This window comes from Rhagoletis zephyria, unplaced genomic scaffold, assembly GCF_001687245.7.
Source record: "Rhagoletis zephyria isolate East Lansing unplaced genomic scaffold, Rhagoletis_zephyria_1.1 Rzeph_scaffold_00009, whole genome shotgun sequence".
Taxonomy (NCBI): Eukaryota; Metazoa; Arthropoda; class Insecta; order Diptera; family Tephritidae; genus Rhagoletis; species Rhagoletis zephyria.
In genome coordinates, this window is record NW_016157093.1 from 119,064 (window position 1) to 144,448 (window position 25,385).

Sequence of the window (25,385 nt, forward strand, 5' to 3'; positions counted from 1 at the left end):
AAAATGGGCGTGGCACCGCCCACTTATGATCACATATATGTTTCTCGGTAACCGTTCTACCAATTTGTACAAAACTCGGTATGATTATTGTGCTTGCCACATAGAAGCAAAACATTGAAAATTATTGGAGTCAGATTAAAATTACGATCACTTATCATATAACGGCAAATTTCAGAAATTCTTGAAACTTCAATATTTCGAAATTTAAGGACGCTAATTTACTCAAAATTGATACACACCGGCTTACCATGTAGCGGTAGCTTTCGGAAAGGTGAAAATCATATACTTAGTACCTGCGCCGGGTATTTAATGTTCGGCTCCGCCCGAACTTAGACTTTCTTACCTGTTTTTCATTGTGAATATGGTTATTTTAAATGGACATTTTCAAGCACGCAGTTTGATTTGCTTGATCGCGTTATTTGCGTTTAATTTTTATATTTAAAAAAATAAAGATATAATTTGCGAGAACCCGCACTTGCGGGATTGGGTTCCTTAGCCATGACAGTAATGTCCGGTGTAAACCGAAAGAACTAGCGATCACAATAGCCATAAAAAATCACTGTGATTTAAAAATCGCAATCACTCTTTTCACGGATACTGAAAAATCGCTCTTTCGCCCATCACTGATATGCCACCATTTTGCTCCAAAAAAAAAAAAAACGAATAAATCTCTTATAAGACCAAACGGGCACCAGACGGTTTCGTAGTGCAAAATGTTGATCTATTATTAATTTGTAAATTTTATGTTGGTAATATTATAAGGATCTTATAAATAGTAGTCTACAACATGAGCTTATAAAACTTTTAAAAGATTTATAAGGTACTTACTGTAGAGCATTTGGTCTGACACTGATCACTGTGTGACGCTCTTTTTGTACATAAATTGAAAGGTATTTATGTATAATCAAGGCACAACAAGGAAGAAGTGATTTCGACATTTCACTCTTTTGAACTGCGACTAAAATGTCAACTCTTAACCCAATACTATTCAAAATTTTAATTTTTTTTTTAAATTTAAATTTTCAATTGTGAGCTGTGCAACTGATTTGAAATACATAATAAAATGAAAAGGAATTACGGGCGGTGCGTTGTGTTTGCCAAGAGTCAGGACGTTATTTGCGTTATTTTAAACCTCCGAATTGTCAAGTGAAACGACAACAGTGGGCAAATTGCTGCGATGTTTTATTAGGTGGACTTGTCACGTGTGCGCGTGACTTTATTTGTTATACCTTGGCTATAATGCACGGGGCGAATCGTAACAAATCGCGGCGAATTCGTAAGGATCTATTGATTTTAGATGCTTCCGTTTTACATTGCGTTCAAGTGCATTATAATCGTTTGAATTCATTGCCCATACAATAGATAATTAAGTGACAGTTCACTCCGTTCCGTTACTTCCATTATAATCCATGCATTACTAGTGTGACCAACTATTTCACAGCTCAAAGAAGTACAGAAACTGAAAATCAAAAATAGTATGAAAGTAATGAGAAAATCGTAAAAGCAGAATATGCGAAAACGGTAACAGTGTACCAATTCAACAAATAAATTTTTATAATTAAAAATCGAAACTGTTTATTATTCTAAGACAAGGCGCTTATTCCCAGCGAACAGAGACAAGTCATATATCCAATTAAAGTGCTCGATTTGAAACTTTGCACGAACATTTCAGATTTAAAAATCATAAGACCACTTTTGAAATAATTGCATAGAAAATTTTTTTCAAGTTTTCCGTTGAACAAAGCATTGCTACGTTCATATCAATAGGCGGCAACTGCGGAGCGCTCTCAATCTGGAGTAAAAAGGACGCCAACAGCAACACCTTGAAAAAGCGTTTTCGGAGCACTCCCAATACGGACTGAAGAGCAATCCCACGTTAACACCTCGAATGGGTGTTTTCGGAGCATAAAAGCTGTTGACGTTATGGCAGTTTCAAATGCATTTAGACGTAAACAATAATGCATAAAAAATTACTGTTGTCTAACTTTAGAACTTTTCAGATGTATTTAATAGAAAATATACTGGATCCAGCAAAGAATTTCATAGAGCGGGCGCAAAGTGGTTCCAAGCCTAAAAGGAACGTATTTTAAACCAGACAAAAAGTGTTTATCTGTTTTTACTGAATAATATGTAAATAATTTTTTAATTTAGCGTTTTTTTCGATAAATAGAAATGATGAAAACACCTTAATACTAATTAATTATAACAAAATTAAGAACATTTTGAAAATCGTAAAGTCCCCTATACGGTCTATTATCGGACTCCGCTGGTATGCTAGGAACCATGATAAAAACATAGCAAGGTAGAACCGTTCTCTCAATTTGTCGGCCATGATTTTTTTTGAAGTTTGCCAACATTTTAAAATCATATAAAAGTGAAAATAAAAAATTGAAATTGTTCGAAATTGTTGTTGCTTGAGATTGAAAATGAAAATGTGTGTGTGAGTTTCTGAGTAAATTTAAAAATTAAATTGTTTGGAAACGTCAAGAATTTTAAAAGTGACTCTCAGCGGTTCTACCTTACTATATTTTTATCATGCTAGGAACAACATTTTTGAACAATTTAATTTTTTATTTTCAATTCTGCATCTATGATTTTAAAATGCTAGAAAACTTAGATAAATGTGGGAATATTTCAAATTTTTTTTTGCGAGTTAGAGAAGGACGAGAACTCTCCCCAGACTAACCCCTCTACTCTATTAGAGTCACAAAACTTAGCTCATCACTGTTGTGATTTCTAGTGCGCCGAGAAATGTGTCACAAGAAATTCGATTTTGAGTGCTAGAAAAATACACAAAAATTTAAAAATTTGTATTGTAGCGGCATATTTTTTGCAGCGGCAAGCTTTGAGGCGTAGTAGAAATCACAGCAGTGATGAGCTAAAGTTTGTGACTTTGTTAGAATACGGCTGTAAGAGTCTATTTTGCGATATTTAAGTTTAATCAAAATCACTTGAAGGATTGAGCAATTTCGTGTCCAAAAAATAAGGACTGTACGATAGTTAATGAGGAAATAGTTCATCTGTTGCTCGGATAGGAAAATGTTTACTGTGGCATCGATACTGTCGTAAGCAAGTAAGATTCGCCACAGAATCTGTAAACTTTTCTTGATTGAGTATTTGTAATTAAATTTGTCATCTAGAGAAGTGAAAGGATTGAAAGTCATAATTTATGTGTTGATCTATGAGTACCTTTCTTAATTGAGATGGCTAACCTTTTGAAATATTTCGAAACAGTTAAAGAAAATTCAATTTATAATGTAGTACCAAGGCATATCAAAAAGGTATTAGAGCAAAAACAACATTAATGTGTATTTCGTATTTTTTCTTGTCTTACCTAAAGTCCGACTTTCTTTTTTAGTAAATTTTGTTTGGTTCTATAAGCATTGATACATCATATGCACGGCCCAGTAATCACGTTCCAAACGTTGCTTTTAAATTGCTTGTTTTGTATGGGAAAACGTTTCACATGTACAAAGATTTTGACAATTTATATTTTTTTGCGAGAAGAAATTAAAAATATATGACATTTTAGTGACCGAATAATTTGAAAAAAAATCGAATCAGCTGCTCTACTGGTACTACCTGTTCAATGTGCCTTGGGTTAGTACAAAACATTGAAAATAAGTACATTTTACTGTACTTCGAAGTAGGAAGTACGACGGTGCAAAAAGAAGTACCGTACTTCCGGAAGAAGTACGGTTGGTCACATTAGGCATTACCCATCGCAGCCGAGTATGCACTTACACGATGACTTTTTCTTTGCGGCGTTTCTTGCGTTTTTTTTTTGTTTTGACATTTAACCGTCGAATTTTCTTTGGTCAACTTTCGTCCTCATTTTTAAGCTTAGTATCNATTTAAAAATTTGTATTGTAGCGGCATATTTTTTGCAGCGGCAAGCTTTGAGGCGTAGTAGAAATCACAGCAGTGATGAGCTAAAGTTTGTGACTTTGTTAGAATACGGCTGTAAGAGTCTATTTTGCGATATGTAAGTTTAATCAAAATCACTTGAAGGATTGAGCAATTTCGTGTCCAAAAAATAAGGACTGTACGATAGTTAATGAGGAAATAGTTCATCTGTTGCTCGGATAGGAAAATGTTTACTGTGGCATCGATACTGTCGTAAGCAAGTAAGATTCGCCACAGAATCTGTAAACTTTTCTTGATTGAGTATTTGTAATTAAATTTGTCATNCAAAGGGTTAATTTCTTTGTTTACATTTTTGACATTACAGTCAGGTATGAAAGAGCTCGACTGAATTGTCACTTCTACCTTGTTGAACATGCCTTGGGTATAATATTGTACGAAAATAACTTACGATAGATAAATATATCTGAACTGAAACATTTTTCTTTTATCTGAAATGTTTTATGAAATGAAATGACCAAGTGAATAATAATTTAAGGACTTTGTTTGATTTTTTCAGCATTTCTCCGGAATGTAATTTTATGAACGCACTCAGTTTTTCGGTAAAATCAGTGGCGCTACCCCCGCTAAAATTGACACGCCTCCGAAATTCTTGATCTGCCTTATCCTGAGTTTCGCCCGAAAAAAAATTCAACAGAAAACTTTTATTCCGCCCATATTAAATACATGGAAACCGAAAATGAAAAGTGAACCGGTTCGGGGAAAATGAAACTCATGATAAAGCAGAATATTTATTAAAANAAGGATTGAAAGTCATAATTTATGTGTTGATCTATGAGTACCTTTCTTAATTGAGATGGCTAACCTTTTGAAATATTTCGAAACAGTTAAAGAAAATTCAATTTATAATGTAGTACCAAGGCATATCAAAAAGGTATTAGAGCAAAAACAACATTAATGTGTATTTCGTATTTTTTCTTGTCTTACCTAAAGTCCGACTTTCTTTTTTAGTAAATTTTGTTTGGTTCTATAAGCATTGATACATCATATGCACGGCCCAGTAATCACGTTCCAAACGTTGCTTTTAAATAGCTTGTTTTGTATGGGAAAACGTTTCACATGTACAAAGATTTTGACAATTTATATTTTTTTGCGAGAAGAAATTAAAAATATTTGACATTTTAGTGACCGAATAATTTGAAAAAAAATCGAATCAGCTGCTCTACTGGTACTACCTGTTCAATGTGCCTTGGGTTAGTACAAAACATTGAAAATAAGTACATTTTACTGTACTTCGAAGTAGGAAGTACGACGGTGCAAAAAGAAGTACCGTACTTCCGGAAGAAGTACGGTTGGTCACATTAGGCATTACCCATCGCAGCCGAGTATGCACTTACACGATGACTTTTTCTTTGCGGCGTTTCTTGCGTTTTTTTTTTGTTTTGACATTTAACCGTCGAATTTTCTTTGGTCAACTTTCGTCCTCATTTTTAAGCTTAGTATCCAGCTCTCAAGAAAACGGTCAAGAAAAATTGCCATTATTTCGCGTGTGTGTCCAAGGAATTTTGACATTTTTTATACCTCACAGCCTGTTGCCTCACTCTTTCCTCAAGAAATAATGGAACGGGCATATATTTCTGTTGCAAACCTGGGTTGCCTTGTGCTCTTTTTTCACAAAAAACTTTAGAAAACCGTAGTAGAAAGCGTACTAAATTTCTGAAGAACTGCGTACTGCCTTAAATTTGACTCAAGAAAATTTCTTAGCCATTTCTTGTACGTCATTTTATATGGAGTTTTTGCTTTTCTTAAGAGCTGGATACTAAGCTTTAAAGCGGAGCGAATCGCAAACTCAAAGGAAAAATACGAAAAAGTGAAGTCGATAAAAGCGAAACGTCAAAAACCCCCTCGATTTCGCTACCCCGCTGGCTTCTACACTTCTTGCCTACAAGCTCGACACGCATGACTTTTCCATTAAGTGTGTAATTTTGTGTAAATATGCATTTCCACATTTACATTAAAACGAAAATGCAATAACTAAAATGAAGCTGATTCTAAGGAGATTTTAAATACTTTCATATTTACAAAAACTTTCATTTCAAAGATATTGAGTTTTATCAAATAGGGTAAATGCATAACAAAGGGTTAATTTCTTTGTTTACATTTTTGACATTACAGTCAGGTATGAAAGAGCTCGACTGAATTGTCACTTCTACCTTGTTGAACATGCCTTGGGTATAATATTGTACGAAAATAACTTACGATAGATAAATATATCTGAACTGAAACATTTTTCTTTTATCTGAAATGTTTTATGAAATGAAATGACCAAGTGAATAATAATTTAAGGACTTTGTTTGATTTTTTCAGCATTTCTCCGGAATGTAATTTTATGAACGCACTCAGTTTTTCGGTAAAATCAGTGGCGCTACCCCCGCTAAAATTGACACGCCTCCGAAATTCTTGATCTGCCTTATCCTGAGTTTCGCCCGAAAAAAAATTCAACAGAAAACTTTTATTCCGCCCATATTAAATACATGGAAACCGAAAATGAAAAGTGAACCGGTTCGGGGAAAATGAAACTCATGATAAAGCAGAATATTTATTAAAAAATTTATCAAAGGTGACATTCAATATCATTCAGCCTTATCATGAGTTTCATTTTCCCCGAACCGGTTAACTTTTCACTCTTGGTTTCCATGGTTTTACTATGGGCGGATAACAAATTTTCGGGGTTTTTTTCTTTTTGGGGCGAAACTCAGGATAATTCAGATTGATAAAACAGTGAATAATTTTCCGTAATCAAAAATCCGAAAAAAATTATGAAATGAAAATTTTACTTTTTTCACCTTTCAAACCTTTTTTATTAAACGGAAAAAACCATATGGCGCTACAGCCAGAAGTCTTTCCAAAGGCAGTTATAAAATCAACTTGCATGTTTATTACTTCCCAAAATGTCTACGTGAAGAGCATTGAATAGAATAGTGTTTTCTTTTTCATTGTCTATTAAAGTTTGAAATGGTATGGAGAAAGAGTATTGACGATATTTTTGAAAAGGAATCCAACTTCGAAATGAGGAAAAACGATTAATCTACGCAGAAAAATTTTTTCTTAATAATACCCAATTGTTTATTAAACGATCTTATAATACTAACAATTTTTTATTGGTCGCTTCATTGCATTTTTCGAGGTTTTTGTAGGTTTTTGGTGGACCTGTAAATTATAGTTGCGATGAAAAAATGGTTAAATAAACAATTGGATATTATTATTGGGAATCGCCTGCAGATAAATAGAGTTTTCTGGTAGAAAAATATTGTTTTTAACAATTCTATACCATTTCTACGAAAAGTTGTTTTTTCCCCATATAAAATACACGGAAAACTTTAGGCCCTTTTAGCGATAGCTAAATATTTTTTGATTCCAAAATAAAAAAGGGTATATTTTTTTCGGTATAGAACAATTATAGGGAGAGCACAAAAATTCCTACTTAACTTCTTCACATGCATTTTTGGGCCACCCTAATGTATTACATACATACATATGGATACGTGCACGAAAAAGATTAAATATTTAAGAAGCTTTATTCGTTTAATCGGCACTGACATATCTATATTACCCGTGTGCCCGGGCAAATCGGGTAACACCCGGCTACCCGGGTATCATCAGCTTTAGTTTACGTGCAGAGCTGTATTAAACTATGTTCACATATCAATATTATCACAATCAAAGCTCGTTTTTTAATCACCCCGTTTACACACACAAATCTCAGATTATTAGCCGTCAAATTTGTTGTGCTTGTTATTCTCACATCTCAAGGAAAAGTTATGTTTCTTCTCTGTGCGACCGTGATCACGTTTTTATGCTATAATAAGCAATATAAATATATTTTAACTTAACATTTTATTAAAAATACCTTTACAAACCTCTTCCTTGCTAGCTTAAATTTTTGTTTACTTTTACATTTGGCATTTCTCCTCTTTTTTGCAAAAACAATCGATAAAACTAGGATGGACACCGAAAAGTTATCGGTTTAATCTGAGATTATTTTATAATTACAGATTAACAAGGGACGAATTTTATATGGCTAATCTCTTGTTATAATTACAGATTAGGGTGTTAAGCTCGAAAATGAGGATAATCTACTTATATGTGAACCTAGTATAAAACACTTTTAGAATAGAAAAGAGCGCAGTATACGATTAGAGCCTTATAAAACCTTTATACAACCAATTGGTCTTCACACTTAGGCTGCATTTCTTTATTCATTCTGAACGTTTGGATAAACTTTTTTGTTTATTTATTCTTTAGAACATTCCTGATGATATGTTGACGTATATTTCAAACGCATTCTGTTTATTCTGGCTGCGAAATGGGATTATCCGGAATGTATAAAGAAACACAGCCTTAGATTTTTGTGTTATCCGGAATACTACTTTTGCAAAGTTCCGATAGTTCAATCGGGAAAAATTAACGGTACTCATCAAGTTTTATATGAACATTGAAGACGGGTGTATTTTTAACCGACTCAAAAAAAGGAGGAGGTATCAATTCGTCGGAATATTATTTTTTTATTTAAATTTCAACCTGTGTACAAAAATTAGAAAAGTTCAACAAAGTTGCGCAACGCAATTTTCTACTTTGAAGTGTTTACAAAATACCGTTGATTAAAATCTTTTTTTACAGGTGGTGTCACGCTTTTTTTTATACAAAGTTACTATGTACGACAATTGAAACCAAGCCGCGAATAACGTTGTTAAAGTGCCTTTTTGCAAAACCTGTTTTTTCGCACATTTCCGTTAATATTACTCTCTTACATTGTTCAATCACCAAGTCAGCCAAAATTATTTACCTTACCGTAATCAAATGCATTAGAATCAGTCAGTGGAAGAACCTTACTAACAGCCAGTTTCACCAGATTCATTTAAGTGGAAATTACTTTGATTTTCGAAATTTTGGTTTCACCAATCCATTTTAATTTGTTTTTACTTTTGATTTAAGTGACCTATGCTCTTCACTTAAATAAAAATTAAATCATAATAATCACACTCAGAGGTGTTACACGTTTAATCACCTGATCATTGTGTATCTGCTGCTTACTTACTTGCTTTTACAACACAGCGTGCCAAAGCTTTCAAAAGATCTAATTACAAAGAAGTTGATAGTGTAACAGAGGTACAAATGTGGAATGATGAAAAGATAATACAAATAAAAACGTGAGAAATAGTGGCAACTTCTCTCCAAGAGAACTGTCACTTTGCTCTCACAATTTTTGAGTGTTGGATAATTTTTTGGTCTGCACGAACGCGATTTGGGCAAAAATCGTGATAATTCGTACAAATTCGTACAAATTTTTTGCTCGACGAACAAACCTATTGTTGGTCTTAGCACTTATCAATCTTTAAGAAGAAACAAAAGACATTGGGCTGATTGGAAGGCAGGGGCCTTTTAAGCGAACAAAAATAAACCTAATATAATTTTTAAAGTCTGTTCTACCGATGGTTTGTGGCTTTCCCAATAATGATAGCCGAGCACAGATGGACATGTATGCACTTACTTGATATAACTGACCAAAGTTTCGATAGGAGAAAAAAAATACATGGAAAATTAGTTTGTCTATGCTGTAAATGTACCTTAAATTGTGTACTAATACCAAATGTACTTTCAAATTAAAAATGGCTAAAAAAAGTAAAATAGTATTTACTTTTCCATCACTGGGGTCTTTTAGTCCCTTACGGAGAAACACCCAAGGTAAATGCTTTCCGCATGAAACAAAAAACCGATTTAAATAATATTAAGATTTAAGAATATTGTTTTATAGGTCCTTCTTCTGCATTGACGTTATAACAGCTTAGCCTATCGCCAGAAACACCAAATGTGGAGATCGTCATAAAGTGATAAGTTTGGGTCGAGTAGTAGTAGATTAGCTCATCAAGATCGTCAACTTATCTATGGCCGCTATCATCATTTCTAATATGTGGAAACCGGGGAAGCTTGCCAAAAATGGGGATTCTAATAAGCCGATAACCTCCTCTTCGCCATCGCTAAAAGGCTTAGCTATGCCCGTGCTTTACGTACTACCTTAATTGTAACCGAACCGTTGAGAGAACAGTGCTGCACTTGTCAAGACGTTTGACACCGTCTGCCATTCCACGCCACTAGAAGACAATGAGGCTTTCTCTCTCCCACAGGAACTTAAACGGTGGGCAGCGAATTATCTGAGCGATCAGTTATTTTTAGAGCCGAGGGAAATTAAACAGGGCGGTCCCCAAGGTGGTGACCTATCCTAATTTCCATTTAATTTGTATATTTCGAAACTCCCTCAACCACCAGAGGTAGCCTCCAGCATCTCGTGTGCTGACGATTACTCGATACTGGTGTCCGGAAATGGAATTATTGACCTGCGCTCAAAAACAAGGAGCCTAAACCTCTCCCCTGCGAAATCCTAAGCAACTAGCTTAACCAGCTGAATAAAGAGATTAGCCCCCTTATTCTATAACCCGAATTTTCGTAATTCGTAATTCGTAGCTACGCTACGAAAAACGAAAAATCCACATGCTGCAACCCTTGCGGAAACATGTGCAGCATTGTCAGCTATCAGTTGTTTTTCGAAGATAGCTGACTGAAGGAAAACAAAGTGGAAAGGAATAAAAAAAGCACTCATTTGCTTGTTTATAGTAAAATTTATTGATTTTCAATATTTTGAGGAAAATTATGGATTCTGATGCATTTGCAGTTATAGCAGCGGAGTAAGAGCGCGCTATGGCAATGGACTCACAAAGGAATGCGAAGCTGCCGGGCATAGTAACCATGTTAGCTTCTGGTTGAATTGTTGAACCACAAGCCAGAACTCCTCCTATGCCTGAAGCTCTGGTTCTCAATCCAGTTAATGCAATAGCAGCTTCTTCCAAGCCATTGAAAAGATGCACTTTTTTAGGTGCACCACCTGTTGCGCTTGCTTCTGCCTTCGGCCGCGCTTACGGATTATAACACTTACTAAGTAGAATTATCCTTTCTGTGTTGCGGGGAAGAGGGGCTTCCGCATGTCAAAGGTATACAACATTTCTTGTGCATATCACTCCGGCTATGCCGTCCACAGTATTTTAGTGCAGAACCCACGTCGAAATTTGCAAAAAATGCATAGTGCAAACCCAGTTTATTAACAAGCTAGTGGGAGGAAATTTGAAACATTTAAAATGTGAATCCTTTGATTACACGTGTATGTTATAGTTTTTGGATTCGGGCTGTGCGTTTGGACACAACAATCGAAAATCGTTGTACAAATAACTAAACCGGACCCAAGTTTCTCGATAAAGGGCAACAAAGATTATTTTTTGCTCGTTTATATGAAGCAGCGAAACACACATTGATTTACATCTTTTATTTCGCCTCCGACACAGAATTGTTTTCGTACAAAATTACGCAAAAAAGCTTGCTAGTTCGTTTTTAGGCATGCCATTGCTACGAATTTCGAAAATTCGAAAATACGATTCGGATTGCAGCATACTATTTCTACGATTCGTAGCAAAATCCGAATATAAAAGAGTTGCAGAATAGGGGTGTAGACTACTGATGTGTATTCACGTCGAAAACATACTAACTCCGACTGTAAATAACTCAAATGTTTGATGCGGAACCTCCATCAAGGCACGCGAGAAGGCATCTCTACGAACTAAATGACGTTGTCCAACGCTACGCACAACAACAATTGGACCCGGGACTATACAGACTTGAAATTATCGATATTCATACAGAGACTGTTGCCAACTACACAGACTGCCGTCCTGCGGATGCCGTCATAGGAGTCCTATTACCACCTGTGAACGATAGCCGCGCAATTGTGGTCCAATTACACCAACCACCTCTTTGCATGCCCACTCTACCCAACTCAACTAAGACCCCTCTACCTCTAGTTCGACCCTGTTGAAACAACACGTTTCCTGGCCCTACTATTAGTTGAGCTTGATGACAATGAATGACAAGGTCCTCAAGTCGCTCGCCGGCAGCACTTGTGGTAAAGAAAAACATCGTTGCTGGCAACATACAAGGCAATTGGCCGGCCGGTTTTAAACTATGCTGCACCAGTTTGGACGCCGGGGACTAGTTGGGCGCAGTGGACGAAGCTACAGACATGTCAGAACGCCGCACTCCGGACAACGACTAGGTGCCTTCCGATGACGCCTGAGCATCACCGGCACAGAAAGGCCCAAGTGCTCCCCGTAAGGGAACACAACAAATTGCTTTGTAAGCAATTTCTGGTGGGGTGCCACAGAAGCAAACACCCAAACAGACCTCTGCTACAGAAAGAGCCTCGGCCCAGGCACGTCAGGGGGCACCTATTCGTGTACAAGGACGCAGTCCAGCAATCCGTAGACCAACCACTGGACCCGACGACATACAGACCCACTCGAAACATCTCTTCACATGCCCGGAAAACCCCACAACCCTAACGGCGTCGTCCCTATGGACTGACCCCATAGAGGCTGCACGCTTCTTGGGGCTGCCGTTAGTGGAACTCGACGACAACGACTGAGATATCAGCCGATCTGGGCGGGGTTGTTGTAGCCGCTACAACAACAACAACAACATACACACGAGCGTTCCGACGACAGTCGGGTCTGCGTAACCGGAACGACCCAGATTTATATCTGGCCAAGGACTGTCACTCCAGCAACACTCCTCAAAAAGTATTTTGGGAATTTGTATGCTGCTACAACAACAACAACAACATACAGACGAGCTATCAACGACATCCATAGAGAGTCAATCACCACCTACCTTAACTCATGACACCAACCATCTCTTCACATGCTAGCTCAATCCGACTCAACTGACACCCCTCTCCCTTTGGTCCGACCCCATTGAAACAGCGCGTTTCCTGGGCCTTCCGTTAGTTGAGCTTGACGACAATGATTGAATGTTGACCTGAAATAGGCGGTGCTTAGTAGTGCACTACAACAACAATAACGTCCGCTACCCATTTTAATTAGCTCCGAAAAAATTGTAAAACATTAAAATCAGTAAAAGGGCTTCACCTCCCATTTTTTCTAACCCTACGAGTCTATTACTTACTTGTTCCTTATTTTATTCTGGTTGCTCTTTATTTCATGTTATTTTATTATTTGTCTTTAATTGTGTTTTTTTTTTTTATTAATTTCTAACCTTAAATTTTGCTGGTTTTAATTCCCTCATTATGGCAACCTCGTAATAGCGCTGAATGGCAGGGCATTCACATGGTGCTGAAAACTGGGATGTCAGCTAAATGTCATTTGCTTTCAACGTGCGCCCAGCGTGAAGGGGGTTTATATCGGTATTATTTTTTTATTTTTTATAAAATTGCTATAAAAAGATACAAATTTTTCTTCGGAATGTAACTTCTGCGAAGGGGGTAATATTAAGCTATTTTTAATATCGCACTTTTAAAAGTGCGTCGCATAGTGCCGAAAGTTTTCTATTCACAACCTACAGACAGCCAGTGTCGTCGGGTATGGAGTCCAAGTATTTGTTGACAAGCAAAACTCCTGTTAAGTCACCACATGGAATTGGTACGAAAAATAATGTCAACATATCAAGTTTTCCGATCAAACGAAAACTACAAAGTCCCGTGAATGGTATTGAAAACGTTATAATAAAAGCACCTAAGTTAAATAATGGGAGCTTAACTTCTACCTCAAATGGGAAATCAACGACCACTATACCCACTCCTAATGGCAGCATGGTGCATCTTAATGGCAAAAGTGCACAATCGAAACAACAATTAGATCAACAACGGCAAACGCTGCCTGTTTATAAGGTACGTCAAAGGCTCATACAGGAGGCGCGACGTGCTGAAACATTGCTGCTGATGGGTGAGACTGGTTCGGGTAAAACCACACAAATCCCACAGTTCCTGTTTGAGAGTGGTTTTACACAAAAGGGTGTAATTGGCATAACTCAACCACGTCGTGTGGCGGCCATTACTGTAGCACGTCGAGTGGCACAAGAGCTAGGTTGTCGTCTGGGCGAAACAGTTGGCTACACAGTACGTTTCGAGGACTGTACCTCGCCCCAAACTCGCATAAAATTCCTAACAGATGGTTGTTTGCTGCGCGAGGCAATTGCTGATCGGCTCTTGCGACACTATTCCGTATTGATATTGGATGAGGCTCATGAACGTACCATAAACACTGATGTACTCTTCGGTATTGTTAAGGAAGCACAGAAGCAACGAAGACAGAGGGGACTTACGCCGCTTAAAGTTATTGTTCAATCAGCTACTATGGATATAGATCACTTTGGAAAGTATTTCGGTGTACGTGGCATGTACCTTGAGGGTAAGACATACCCGATAACAGTCATGCACGCAAAGGAGAACCAACCTGACTATTTGCATGCTGCGCTGGTGACGCTGTTTCAACTGCACCGTACAGATCCTATAAAGTAATGGGTATTAGTGAATTTCATAAAAAAAATATACTTAATCGCACTTTGAAATTTTTTAGTCATGATGTGCTTATATTCCTAACTGGACAAGAAGAAATAGAAGCTATGGCCCACCAAATACGGCAAATTGCCAAGGTTAGTAATATTTATTTAAAAAAAAACTTCCTCAAAATAACGTCTAAAACCTACTTACAGAATCACGATGCTGAATTGAGTCCAGTACGCGTATATCCGCTTTATGCACAGTTACCGCAAAACAAACAACTTGAGTGCTTTCTGCCTGCTCCCGGGAATGCTCGTAAAATAGTTCTAGCCACCAATATCGCAGAGACTTCAGTAACCATACCCGGCATAAGATGTGTAATCGACTGTGGCTTTGTTAAACGTCGTGTTTATAACCCTAGCAGCGGTTTGGATGCGCTACGAATTGTGCGTATCTCACAAGCTCAAGCATGGCAACGCTGCGGCCGAGCTGGTCGTGATGCACCTGGTACTTGCTACCGCACTTACACTCAAGCAGAAATGGAGTCATTTGAAAATATGCCCAAGCCGGAAATATTGCGTAGTAACATTTGCTCCACTGCTCTTCAACTACTAGCGTTGGGTATCGATTGTTGCACATTTGATTTCCTTGATCGCCCCACGACGGAAGCTGTGGACGATGCTTATCGCAAGTTGGAAGCACTCGGTGCCGCGAGAAACACTAAAATTAAGCCCGAGCTTACTACATTGGGTCAGCAAATGTCACAATTCCCACTTGATCCTCGTTACAGCAAGTTGCTGTTATCTGCATCTTCATTCGGGTGCATGGAAGAAATGCTAAGCCTAGTCGCTGTGTTGTCAGGAGAGAATGTATTTGTGTCTAGCAATGAAAAGCGTGAACTAGCCACATTGGCGCATGCGAAATTTACCTCGAAACATGGCGATCATCTAACGCTGCTCAATGTCTTCAGCGCATTTCTAAAGACAGAAAAAGTTAAGGTAATGTGACAACATTTTTATAAGTTGTTCATCAACATTAAAATATATATATTTTATATTTAGCTCTGGTGCCATGACAATTTTTTAAACACAAGAAATCTATCATATGCGCGCGAAGTGCGCAAACAGCTACATGAAATTGCCGAACGCCTCGATTTGCCATTGAACAGCTGTGGCAATAATCAAGATCAAGTACGTAAGTGCCTCTTGATCGGACTTTTTGATAACATCGCTGAACTGCAGCGTGACAATACCTACCTTACAATAGCTGGACGTCAGCGTGCGAGAATACACCCGTCCAGTGTCTTCCATGGCAAATATAGACCGGAATATGTTATATTTACAGAGATTGTGTTGACCGAACGCAATTTTCTGCGTCAAGTCACTGAAATCAACCCAGATTGGATATCTGATGTGCTGCCTAACTATGCGCATTTAAATAGAATTAAAAGCACATTGAAATAACATTGATTGCATAGCTGCCTAAAGATTAATTTACATTATTTTATATAGTAAAAAATAAGTTAATTAGCTCTGAACGTACAACTTGGCTGAGTTCCAAGTTGCATCAAAGCAAAGCTTGAGCCTCTTATTGCTATTCCATAACCAATGGAAATGTCCAATATCCGCAACCACGTTTAAACGCTGAATTGGAACTTAGTTGCGCAAATTGGCCATTTACATCAATAATATTTTAAAAGTAAAAGAGGCTAATTAATGCTTTGCATTAATGCTACTTGGAACTCAGCCGTGCTAAGCATATGTAATGAGAAGAAAAAAAAAAAGGATGTTGTAATTACTTAGTTCAATGTAATATAGTTAATTTTAAATTATCGAGTAGTATGCAAAGTCGTTCATTTTAACATTTGCCAAGATTCGTATATTGCTTAAAATTTTAAATAGTACCGATTTCACCATGTCGATGCATTTATTATTTTTACTACCCTTTTAGTTTAACATTATGCTGAATATTTTGAAAAATGTCTTAAGATGATTGCGATACTTTTGAATTTTACACAATAACTTGGACCTAAAAAAAATTTTGTATTTTAGTTAGTCGACCAAGGTGACTCATATGCTTGTTTATTCAAACGTGGCCTTGAGCTCTATAAAAATTATTCCAAAACGCGATTGAAGGCCATAAAGATAGGTAAAGCATTAAGTGGATTTCGATAAAATCGTACACTACTGCATTCAATATTTTTTCTCCAAAATTTGCATAAACGTAAAAGCATTCAATTATGGTAATGCTTTACTTCAGGGAATGGGTTTGATTTTTTTAACTGAAGTTTTTGAAAGTATGCTTAAAATAAAATTGCAAGACGAATTGAGAATATTGACAAAAAGATAATGTTACAACATGGTTTTTTCCAAAAAACGCAGTTATTTGATGAAAACATCTTAAAAATTGATAAGAAAATAAAGCATGTAAATATATGCATACACACTTAGTTTTAATCTAGTAATTTTATTAAGTCATTGTCGATTTAAGTTCGTAATTTATAACGGTACACCCAACTCATAAATATTTTCAATGCAATTATATATGTATGTGTAATAGCTTTTTATTTTAAATCTGAAACAACTATTTCCCTTTTCAATAATAACTATGTAGCATAGAGTCTTGTTAGTGTAAGTTGACAATTATTATATACATACGTTATTAAGATTGAGTGTAAATATAGATAAATAGAAATCAAGTATTTACTGCATTGTCTAATTGTAAAAATAAAATTATATAAATACATGCGTACATACTAATTTAATGAAAGTTAAATGAATTTTTACTTTATTAATTCAATATCTCGTTGCTCGTCAGTCTTATAGAACACTAAAAATTATGTATAATTATTTACGACTATCACTAGCCATACCTATCTGAAAAGTGAGTGAATGTAAGTTTTTAAAATATATGTACACTCAATTTATGCTGTATGCGGCTATCAGCAAAAGCAAAATGTTACGTAATGTCACAAATTGAATATTTACAGCTTTATATGATCCATTCACGGTCAACGACTGCGACGAATAGACTTCCGTACCGCTTGGATTAGCCAGAAGTTCGCCAGCCTTTATCGTGATTGGTATATTCGTTCTGGTTGTTGCTATTGTTGTTCCAATAGATGACGACGTTGACTCTGCTGCAAAGATAATATAGTCCATACATATGCACATACATAATACATTACTTAGTATTTACGTTAAAATATTTTAATTTAAGATTTAATTGTTATTTACCTGCTGAACTTGATAAGATATACTGAATAGCGCTACTGCTGTGTTGCTGATAAGGCGCCGAATGCATTATATCTTTTTCATTTAAAGTCAACATTTCCTCACTCGCAATAATCCCATAAATCCATCCCAAATGTGGCCCTACAGTAGTAAAAATAGCTTTAAGCGATTGTTCTTCGTCACAGTTATTCGCCGCATTTTGGTTGGAGGTAGTGGAAATTGTGTGTGAAAATAAGGCAACCAAGTGACTACGGATTATAAGTCCAGTACCGTAGTCAGAGTTGAATGCAGCATAATCGGCGGGAAACTGAAAGTTTTACGAAAATGCATTAAACACACAAATTTATTCACTTAAATTTATCCACTGTTTGTTTGCTATCTATTTTACCTCACAATCTGGCCCAACTGCGTATGTTTGTGGATATAGCGCACAAATGTCTTGTTTGCGTATGATTTCCGTCAACTCATTCGCTTGTATGCATCGCTCATTGGGCAATATTCGAACACGCTCCAGTTGCATGATGTTCGGATCTGTATTTAGAGACTGAAAAATGTAAATTTGTTTGAGATTAAACTAATAACTAACTTGCATTTAAATAAATCTGTCGACAATGACTTGTGAAGTTCCATTGTTTACACTACTATATAGTCATGCTGATAAAAATGATAAATACAAAACATGGGCTTCACTAGTTGTCACGTTGTTTTATAGAACTTTGTAATAATTTTTACTGCGATCGCAAAATTGTTTGTTATTGTTTAGCAAATACTATGCAAATCGCTTGATTTTAACCAGATTTTGATAAAGTTTTTCAATATCAACTTGTGTTACACGTATCGCTTATTTGCTGGAAGAACTTTAGGTGGAAATTATACATTTCGTTAGGTTAGAGTGAAAAGTTGATAAATCCACTTTTTATGAAAATTCATATTTTGATATAGGAAGCAAGAGAATTAAAAATGCATCGTTTCGAAATTGATTAGGGTACTTGTTTTATGTTTTCTCGTTCATAATAAATCAATAGCAAAGTTGCTTAGTCCAAAAAATGTACCAAACATTCAAAACAATACGAAATATTTCAATAAAGATAGAATCCTTCCGATTTGTATGGAGTTTTGCCTCCCCTGTAAAGTTTGTAAAAATGGGCTTAGCAACTTTTCATTCTAACATAGCGGTATGTACATACATACATATGTATTTGAAATGAAAAAAATAAAAAATTAAAATATTTAGCTAAGTATAAGAAAATGCTGATAGGTTTTTTGAGCTAACAGATATCTGCCCACTAAATGTCGCGGTGGGGTTCTGTCGGTGGGGCGTGGTTGTGCAAGAGCAATTTTGCTCCTGTTGTTGTTGTAACAGCATACAGATTACCCAAAGTTTTTGGGGAGTGTTGCTGGAGATATAAATCTGGGTCGTTCCGGTTACGTAGACCCGACTGTCGTAGGAATGTCTATGCGTCATACTGGTAGGAATTTCTTTTAAGTTTGCAGTTGGTTTTTAGGATCTGTCTACGTATGTACATACTAGGGTGTACGATTACACTGTGGAACAAATTCACGTTAGCAAAATGAGGTTAGCAAAATGAGAATTCAGGTTAGCAAAATGAGAATCGTCAATCGATCCAGTAGTGTGTGCAGCGAAACGAGTTGCAACCGATTGCTGTGATCTGTTGCCTGTGTGTGGCTCGCTTAGCGCATAGGTACATAACTGAAAATGTGACTGAGAAAATGTCCCATGGCTAGATGACCTGTGTGAGTGTCTCTGTTCCAGGTTCGAAACATTTAGATACAAACACTGCGAGTGATGAAAAGCATTCACGAATGAAAGTGTATTTAATTAGAGCAAAAACAAAAGACTTAAGCCACGAACCAGAATTCATGTTTCGTGTCAAATTATGGTTTTTCATGTATTTACATACATACATACATAAGTATTAGAACTCTGTGTGAGTTAATTGAAAATTCCACTCAATCCCAGTACATGGCATTGTGTATTCTATTCTATATTTACCATAGACCAGGTATTCACAATACGCCAAATCTTGAAAAAGACCCGCGAGAAAAGGATCGACACTCATCACCTATTTGTCGACTTTAAAGCCGCTTTCGACAGCACTAAAAGGAGTTGTCTATACGCCGCTATGTCTGAATTTGGCATCTCCTCAAAACTCATATAGCTGCGTAAAATGACGTTGAGCAATACCACCAGCTGCGTCAGAATTGGGAAAGACCTCTCCGAGCCGTTCGCCACCAAACGGGGTTTCAGACAGGGCGACTACCTTTCATGTCACTTCTTTAATCTGATGTTGGAGAAGATAATAAGAACTGCAGAACTGAACCGCTCAGGAACAATTTACTACAAGAGCGTGCAATTGCTGGCTTATGCCGATGACATCGACATCATCGGTAACAAAAACCGCGAAGTCTGTTCTGCCTTTTCCAAGTTGGATAGGGAAGCAAAGCGCATGGGTCTGGTGGTAAACGAGGACAAGACGAAGTATCTCCTGTCATCAAACAAACAGTCAGCACATTCGCGCCTTGGCACCCACGTCACTGTTGACAGTTACAATTTCGAGAAAGTAGAGAATTTCGTTTACTTGGGAACCAGCATTAACACCGATAATAATGTCAGCATTGAAATCCAACGTAGAATCACTCTTGCCAACAAGTGCTACTTTGGACTGAGTAGGCAATTCAGGAGTAAAGTCCTCTCTCGACGTACGAAAACCACGCTCTATAAGTCACTCATCATGCCCGTGCTGGTATATGGCGCAGAAGCATGGACAATGACAACATCCGATGAGGCGGCTCTTGGAGTGTTTGAGAGAAAGTTTTTGCGGAAAATTTACGGGCCTTTACGCATTGGCGACGGCGAGTACCGCAGACCATGGAACGATGAGCTGTGTGAGCTTTACAACGACATGGACATAATGCAGCGAATTAAAATACAGCGAAGCTGCAGACTTGACAATGTCGTTCGAATGGACACCGGCGCANCCGCGAGAAAAGGATCGACACTCATCACCTATTTGTCGACTTTAAAGCCGCTTTCGACAGCACTAAAAGGAGTTGTCTATACGCCGCTATGTCTGAATTTGGCATCTCCTCAAAACTCATATAGCTGCGTAAAATGACGTTGAGCAATACCACCAGCTGCGTCAGAATTGGGAAAGACCTCTCCGAGCCGTTCGCCACCAAACGGGGTTTCAGACAGGGCGACTACCTTTCATGTCNCGTTCGAATGGACACCGGCGCACCAGCTCGGAAAGTATTCAACTCGGAACCCGCTGGTGGTAGCAGAGGAAGAAGGAGGCCCTCACTGCGATGGGAAGATCAGGTGGAGAAGGACTTGGCTTCACCTGGCGTTTCCAATTGGCGTCAGTTGGCACAGAGGAGAAATGACTGGCGTGCTTTGCTGAACTCGGCCAAAATCGCTTAGACGGTTACAGCGCCAAAAAGTAAGAAGAAGAAGAACAATGCTATCCCACCGTTATGGATACCAAGGTACATGGGGGTCGAGAAAAATGAGGAAGCCTAGCAGTGGCATCGACCCCGATAGGACCTGAGCCCTTCATTGCTATGGGTCCTAACATGATAAAGGAAGCGCTCAGAAAGGAGAATATTGAACTTTGGGAACTTCATAGGAAAAACACTATGGGTCTTCGTCGAGCTAACTAGGGGTCACAATATTAAGAGATACAGGCTGCTAAAAAATATCACCAAGGAGATGCTAAGAATTATTATAAGTATATTGACAGGTTATAAAAGGCTAAGGGACCTGGTCAAGCAACGTATGTCGCTTTTGTGATTTCGCTAAACCGACATCATTGAAATTCGTCCTGGAGTGTGTGGCCGTTTTACAGAGATCTATTTACAGGTCTTGTGATGAGTTATGAGGGCACATAAAACTTAATGTTGCCGTGGAAATTTTTCAAAATATATAATTCCACATATCTACTATTTATGGCTGCAATACCAACAATGTAAACGATTTTTTTAGAGTAAGTATTTTGAATTGTAGAGAAATAAACTGTGCACAATTCGATTCTTTTACGAAATTTCGGAAGAAAATCCATAAAGCAATGAAATAAATGCTGCTATGTAGGGCTATGCGATTAATTGATTATTTAAAATTTGAATTAATCATAAAGTAAATAACTCAATTATTCGATTAATTGGAAATTATGATTACTCAAAAGTTCAGTTACTCGAGTAATCGAGATTTTTGATTAACCAAAAACAAAAATATTTGGGTAATTTGCTTTATGATTAATCAACATTATGAGTAAAATGAATAATCAACATTTCAAAGTACTCTTTACATATACGCTGCCGAAACAAAGTATTGGCACAGCAAATTTTTCACAATATATGCAACAATTTTTATTCTAATATTTTTCCGCCAATTTTGTATAAAAATATGGTTCATTCAACAACAAAAACATAAAAATATGATTCATAAAATTTGTGCAAAGCTCGCGAAAATTAAGAAAATTTTAATCAAAATTTTCAACTTTTTAATCAGATTTTTTAGAATTTTTTTGAGTATGCAGTTTTGCAGCCCATTAAATTCTTGTAAAAAATGCAAGTTCGGAGTTAGTAAAAAATCGCATTGATTTTTGAGAATTTTTTTTGTTGAAGGTGTTTGCATTTTTTCCATACAAAGTATTTAAAAAAAAAAAATTTTGTATGGAAGAGACTAGGTGTACCAAAATTGCCAAAAATCGACGGTAATTCCTAGCTACTTAAAACTTTCAATTTATTATATATAATAAAATTGATTGGGCTACAAATCTGCATACCCAATAAATTCTAAAAAATCTGATTAAAAAGTTGAAAATTTTCATGAAAATTTGCTGAATTTTCGCGAGTTTTGCACAAAGTTTAGGAATTATATTTTTATGTTTTTTGTTGTATAATAACCGTATTTTTATACGAAACTAGCGGAAAAATATTAGAATGAAAATTGTTGCATATATTGTGAAAAATTTGCTGTGCCAATACTTTGTTCCGGCAGTGTAAATTAGTTGAAGTTCCTTGATACTTTGAAAGCAACGTTTCTGTTTTAAAAATTGAAACGAAAGTTTTTTTTCATATACAAAAGAAAAGAGGCATTTTCCAAAGCAAACTCTTTTAACGAGCAAAATTAATTTTTTTGAGTAATCATATTTCAAGTAACCCGATTAAGCATCGTTTTGAGTAATCAAAATCTTGATTACTCGGGTAATTGATTAACCGAATAACAGATTAACCAACCTGCTAGGGAAATTTATTTTCGTAGAAAAATTTCTTTACGAGTTCGCGTCAACCACGTCATATAATTTTCTTTGAAGAATCACAAAAAAAAAAAAAAATCGTTACAGAAATGAGATACTCCTAAAGCTTACCTTAAGATTTCGGGAACTTTGGTCTTGCAGGTAAAGTATTCCCTTATTGAAATTACTCTCACAGAGTTCATATGGCAATTCTTTCGTTACGTTCTGGGATACCGAGAGGCAGGATTTCTCGAAGCCATGTAATACGAATAAGGCAGATATTTAGAGAAAGGCTTTGTCGATTTGGTGGTCCAACTGCTGTGTTTGCCCTAACCTAACATAACTTAACCTAATCTCAACACGTGTTTGTTACTCACCGGAAATGCAGCCATATACAATCCTTTCGTCTCATACTCATAATCATCCTGTATGATCCATTGAACGTCATCGCGTTGACCCAACGGCAATGCCGTATCCAACCGTAGCAACGCCAAATTATTCGCCAATGTGGTGCTATTGAAACCATTCGCAATATTAATCTCTAACACATTGAAGGTATTCATCACATTATAAGTCCCCGCAGCACCTGGCACAACACTAATCTTATCCGTTGGTATAGGCACCAGCGATGTACTACTCGCTGCAATCACAGACGACTGATAGAAGGTACAACTGGCGGTGGTTAACACCAAATGACTCTGCACAATTACACCATTACAATAGTGTATCGGCGGTGCGCGCGGATGTAGTGATACATAGAGCGATACCTGATAAGGTGGCTGAGATGAGCTACATGCGCCGATATAGCTGATCAGTAGTAATCCAATTGTATGGAGGTACAGTTTCGTTTTATGTTTTGGGGTGAACATTTTTGTTCTGTATTTTGTTATTTTTCGAATATAATTTCACCACTGCTAAAATTTTTTTTTTTTATCTTTGCTAAATACCCGTATTCAATGAACTTGGTTGTGAACTTTTCTCTTGGCGATCTTGTCGTTGCAACGTTTAATAACTTATTAAGATGCCCACGGCGGCAACAAGCGTTGATATACATACGCTCAAGGCGAGAAAGGTAATCAAATGGCGCAGAATTCGCTGGAATTGTTTGCTCATATGGCTACCAGACGCAAGATGGCTATAAGGTAGCTATTTTGTTGATCAGAAGTTCATCGTATTTTCAAGTTCTCTCTTATCACGGCGAATAAATATTTGCATACATAATATTCGCTAAATACATACATAGTACGTATATGGCAACTTGTGGCTTACATATCAACACACAAATACAATTTATGCACCTATGCAGTAAAGTTTTACTCTAACTGTCCACTAGATCGTGTGATAACTTAATCTTTATATCAATAGTTGGTTTGCGAATTTCTACGAATATTTCAAATTAGTTTAGTTTCAGCATCTGCAAAAGCAAATTTATCTTAGTTGGCATTATCAAAGTGTTAAGATAATGAAACTAACAACTGCTTAAAACAATAATTTACCCTAATATGGGCGTAAATATAATAAAACATATGCATATATAGTAGGGTGAGCCAAAAATTGGCCTGACGAATTTATGGCCTTAAAATGACCTATTTACTGAGAAGAAAATTTTCCCATTTGGAAAAATTTTTCTTCCAATTTTAAAATTTCATGTAACAAATTTTTTTCTTTGAAAAATTTTATAACTATTTAACCGTTTACGAGACATATTTTTTCTAGGCATACTCTTGTAGGGCATTATAATAATAATAACAATAATAATAATAATATAGGACATTAAACTCTCTAAAAAATTAACCTGAAGTTGGTTGTCTTAGAGACGATTAAGAGTATTAAATATGGTAATGATATTGCTGAACGAGGTATAGCATTGATACAAAATTATAAGCAAAACTTTGACGAAAGACGAAGAACAAAAGCAATTAATTTTGCCAGTAGTACAATTGCATCGCCAACAATATCCTAATTGCAATAAAGTGAATTTTATTAATAAATAAAAAGAATATTAATTTTTAAAACTTGAAAAAAACTAGATATCAACATATTAAACACATTTTGTATNGAGTACTCTTTACACGCATGCATGGAGTAGTCGCGATTTTTGCAGGGATTTTAGTTTTTTCATTTAGCATGTATATTTCCAATAATAAAGCCCATACACTGTATATTTCTGCTTTTTATTGACCTTATTGGCTATGATAAGTACGAGTAAGCACAATCAACTTCAAGGTAATTTTTTAGAGTCCGACCGATTCCAATTTTTTTCAGGTACCGATGCCGAGGCTTACGGGAAAAGAATCGGCCGATGCCGATGCCGATTCCATAAAAAATTACAAATAAACGTATTAATTCATAAAATCAGTTCATTTCACGGAGTTAAAAAAAACAAAAGAAAAGAAAAAATTGAATTAATTGGCTTGTTATGCAACATTACATACACATGTATGTACATACATACATATGTATGTGTAAAAATATATGTACATATATCACATTTATGTACATTACATAAAACACTTTTTATATGGTGCTAAGCAAAAAATATTTAGGAACATAAAATTTCATTTCGTTTTGTATTTAAATCAGGGTACGAAAATAAACTGTACAAAACAATTCCCATTTGCTCATCGATCA

The 25,385-nt window shown here is 36.4% G+C and overlaps 2 protein-coding genes across 4 annotated transcripts in view; one reads left to right on the forward strand and one right to left on the reverse strand.

Annotated features, from left to right (window-relative positions):
* Nucleotides 1–1,065: 1,065 nt before the first annotated feature.
* The window catches only part of LOC108358142 (uncharacterized), a 30,297-nt gene continuing 5,977 nt past the window's right edge, over nt 1,066–25,385 (reverse strand). For 2 of the 3 annotated variants that reach the window (XM_017609325.1, XM_017609319.1), the window contains exons 2-5: nt 23,132–24,168; nt 17,885–18,040; nt 17,500–17,803; nt 16,807–17,402 (exon numbers count right to left, since the gene is read on the reverse strand). In XM_017609325.1, the coding sequence (XP_017464814.1) occupies nt 17,182–17,402; nt 17,500–17,803; nt 17,885–18,040; nt 23,132–23,623 (1,173 nt within the window). In that variant the 5' untranslated portion in view covers nt 23,624–24,168 and the 3' untranslated portion in view covers nt 16,807–17,181. Of the gene's footprint in view, nt 1,418–14,442; nt 14,446–16,806; nt 17,403–17,499; nt 17,804–17,884; nt 18,041–23,131; nt 24,169–25,385 lie in introns of those variants that run through there. The other variant, XM_017609333.1, reaches the window with a different exon arrangement.
* Nucleotides 13,034–16,709, forward strand: ath (ATP-dependent RNA helicase DHX33). The gene is made up of 4 exons (XM_017609310.1): nt 13,034–14,277; nt 14,340–14,415; nt 14,476–15,261; nt 15,325–16,709. The coding sequence occupies exons 1-4, from the start codon at nt 13,346–13,348 to the stop codon at nt 15,724–15,726; spliced, it is 2,196 nt and encodes a 731-aa protein (XP_017464799.1). The 5' UTR covers nt 13,034–13,345; the 3' UTR covers nt 15,727–16,709.

Bases quoted from the DNA above. Each gene is read 5' to 3' on its own strand.
- ath (XM_017609310.1), top strand. From the start codon at position 13,346: ATGGAGTCCAAGTATTTGTTGACAAGCAAAACTCCTGTTAAGTCACCA. The intron at 14,416-14,475 runs GTTAGTAATATT...ACCTACTTACAG, and splicing joins AAATACGGCAAATTGCCAAG to AATCACGATGCTGAATTGAG. The intron at 15,262-15,324 runs GTAATGTGACAA...TTTTATATTTAG, and splicing joins TAAAGACAGAAAAAGTTAAG to CTCTGGTGCCATGACAATTT.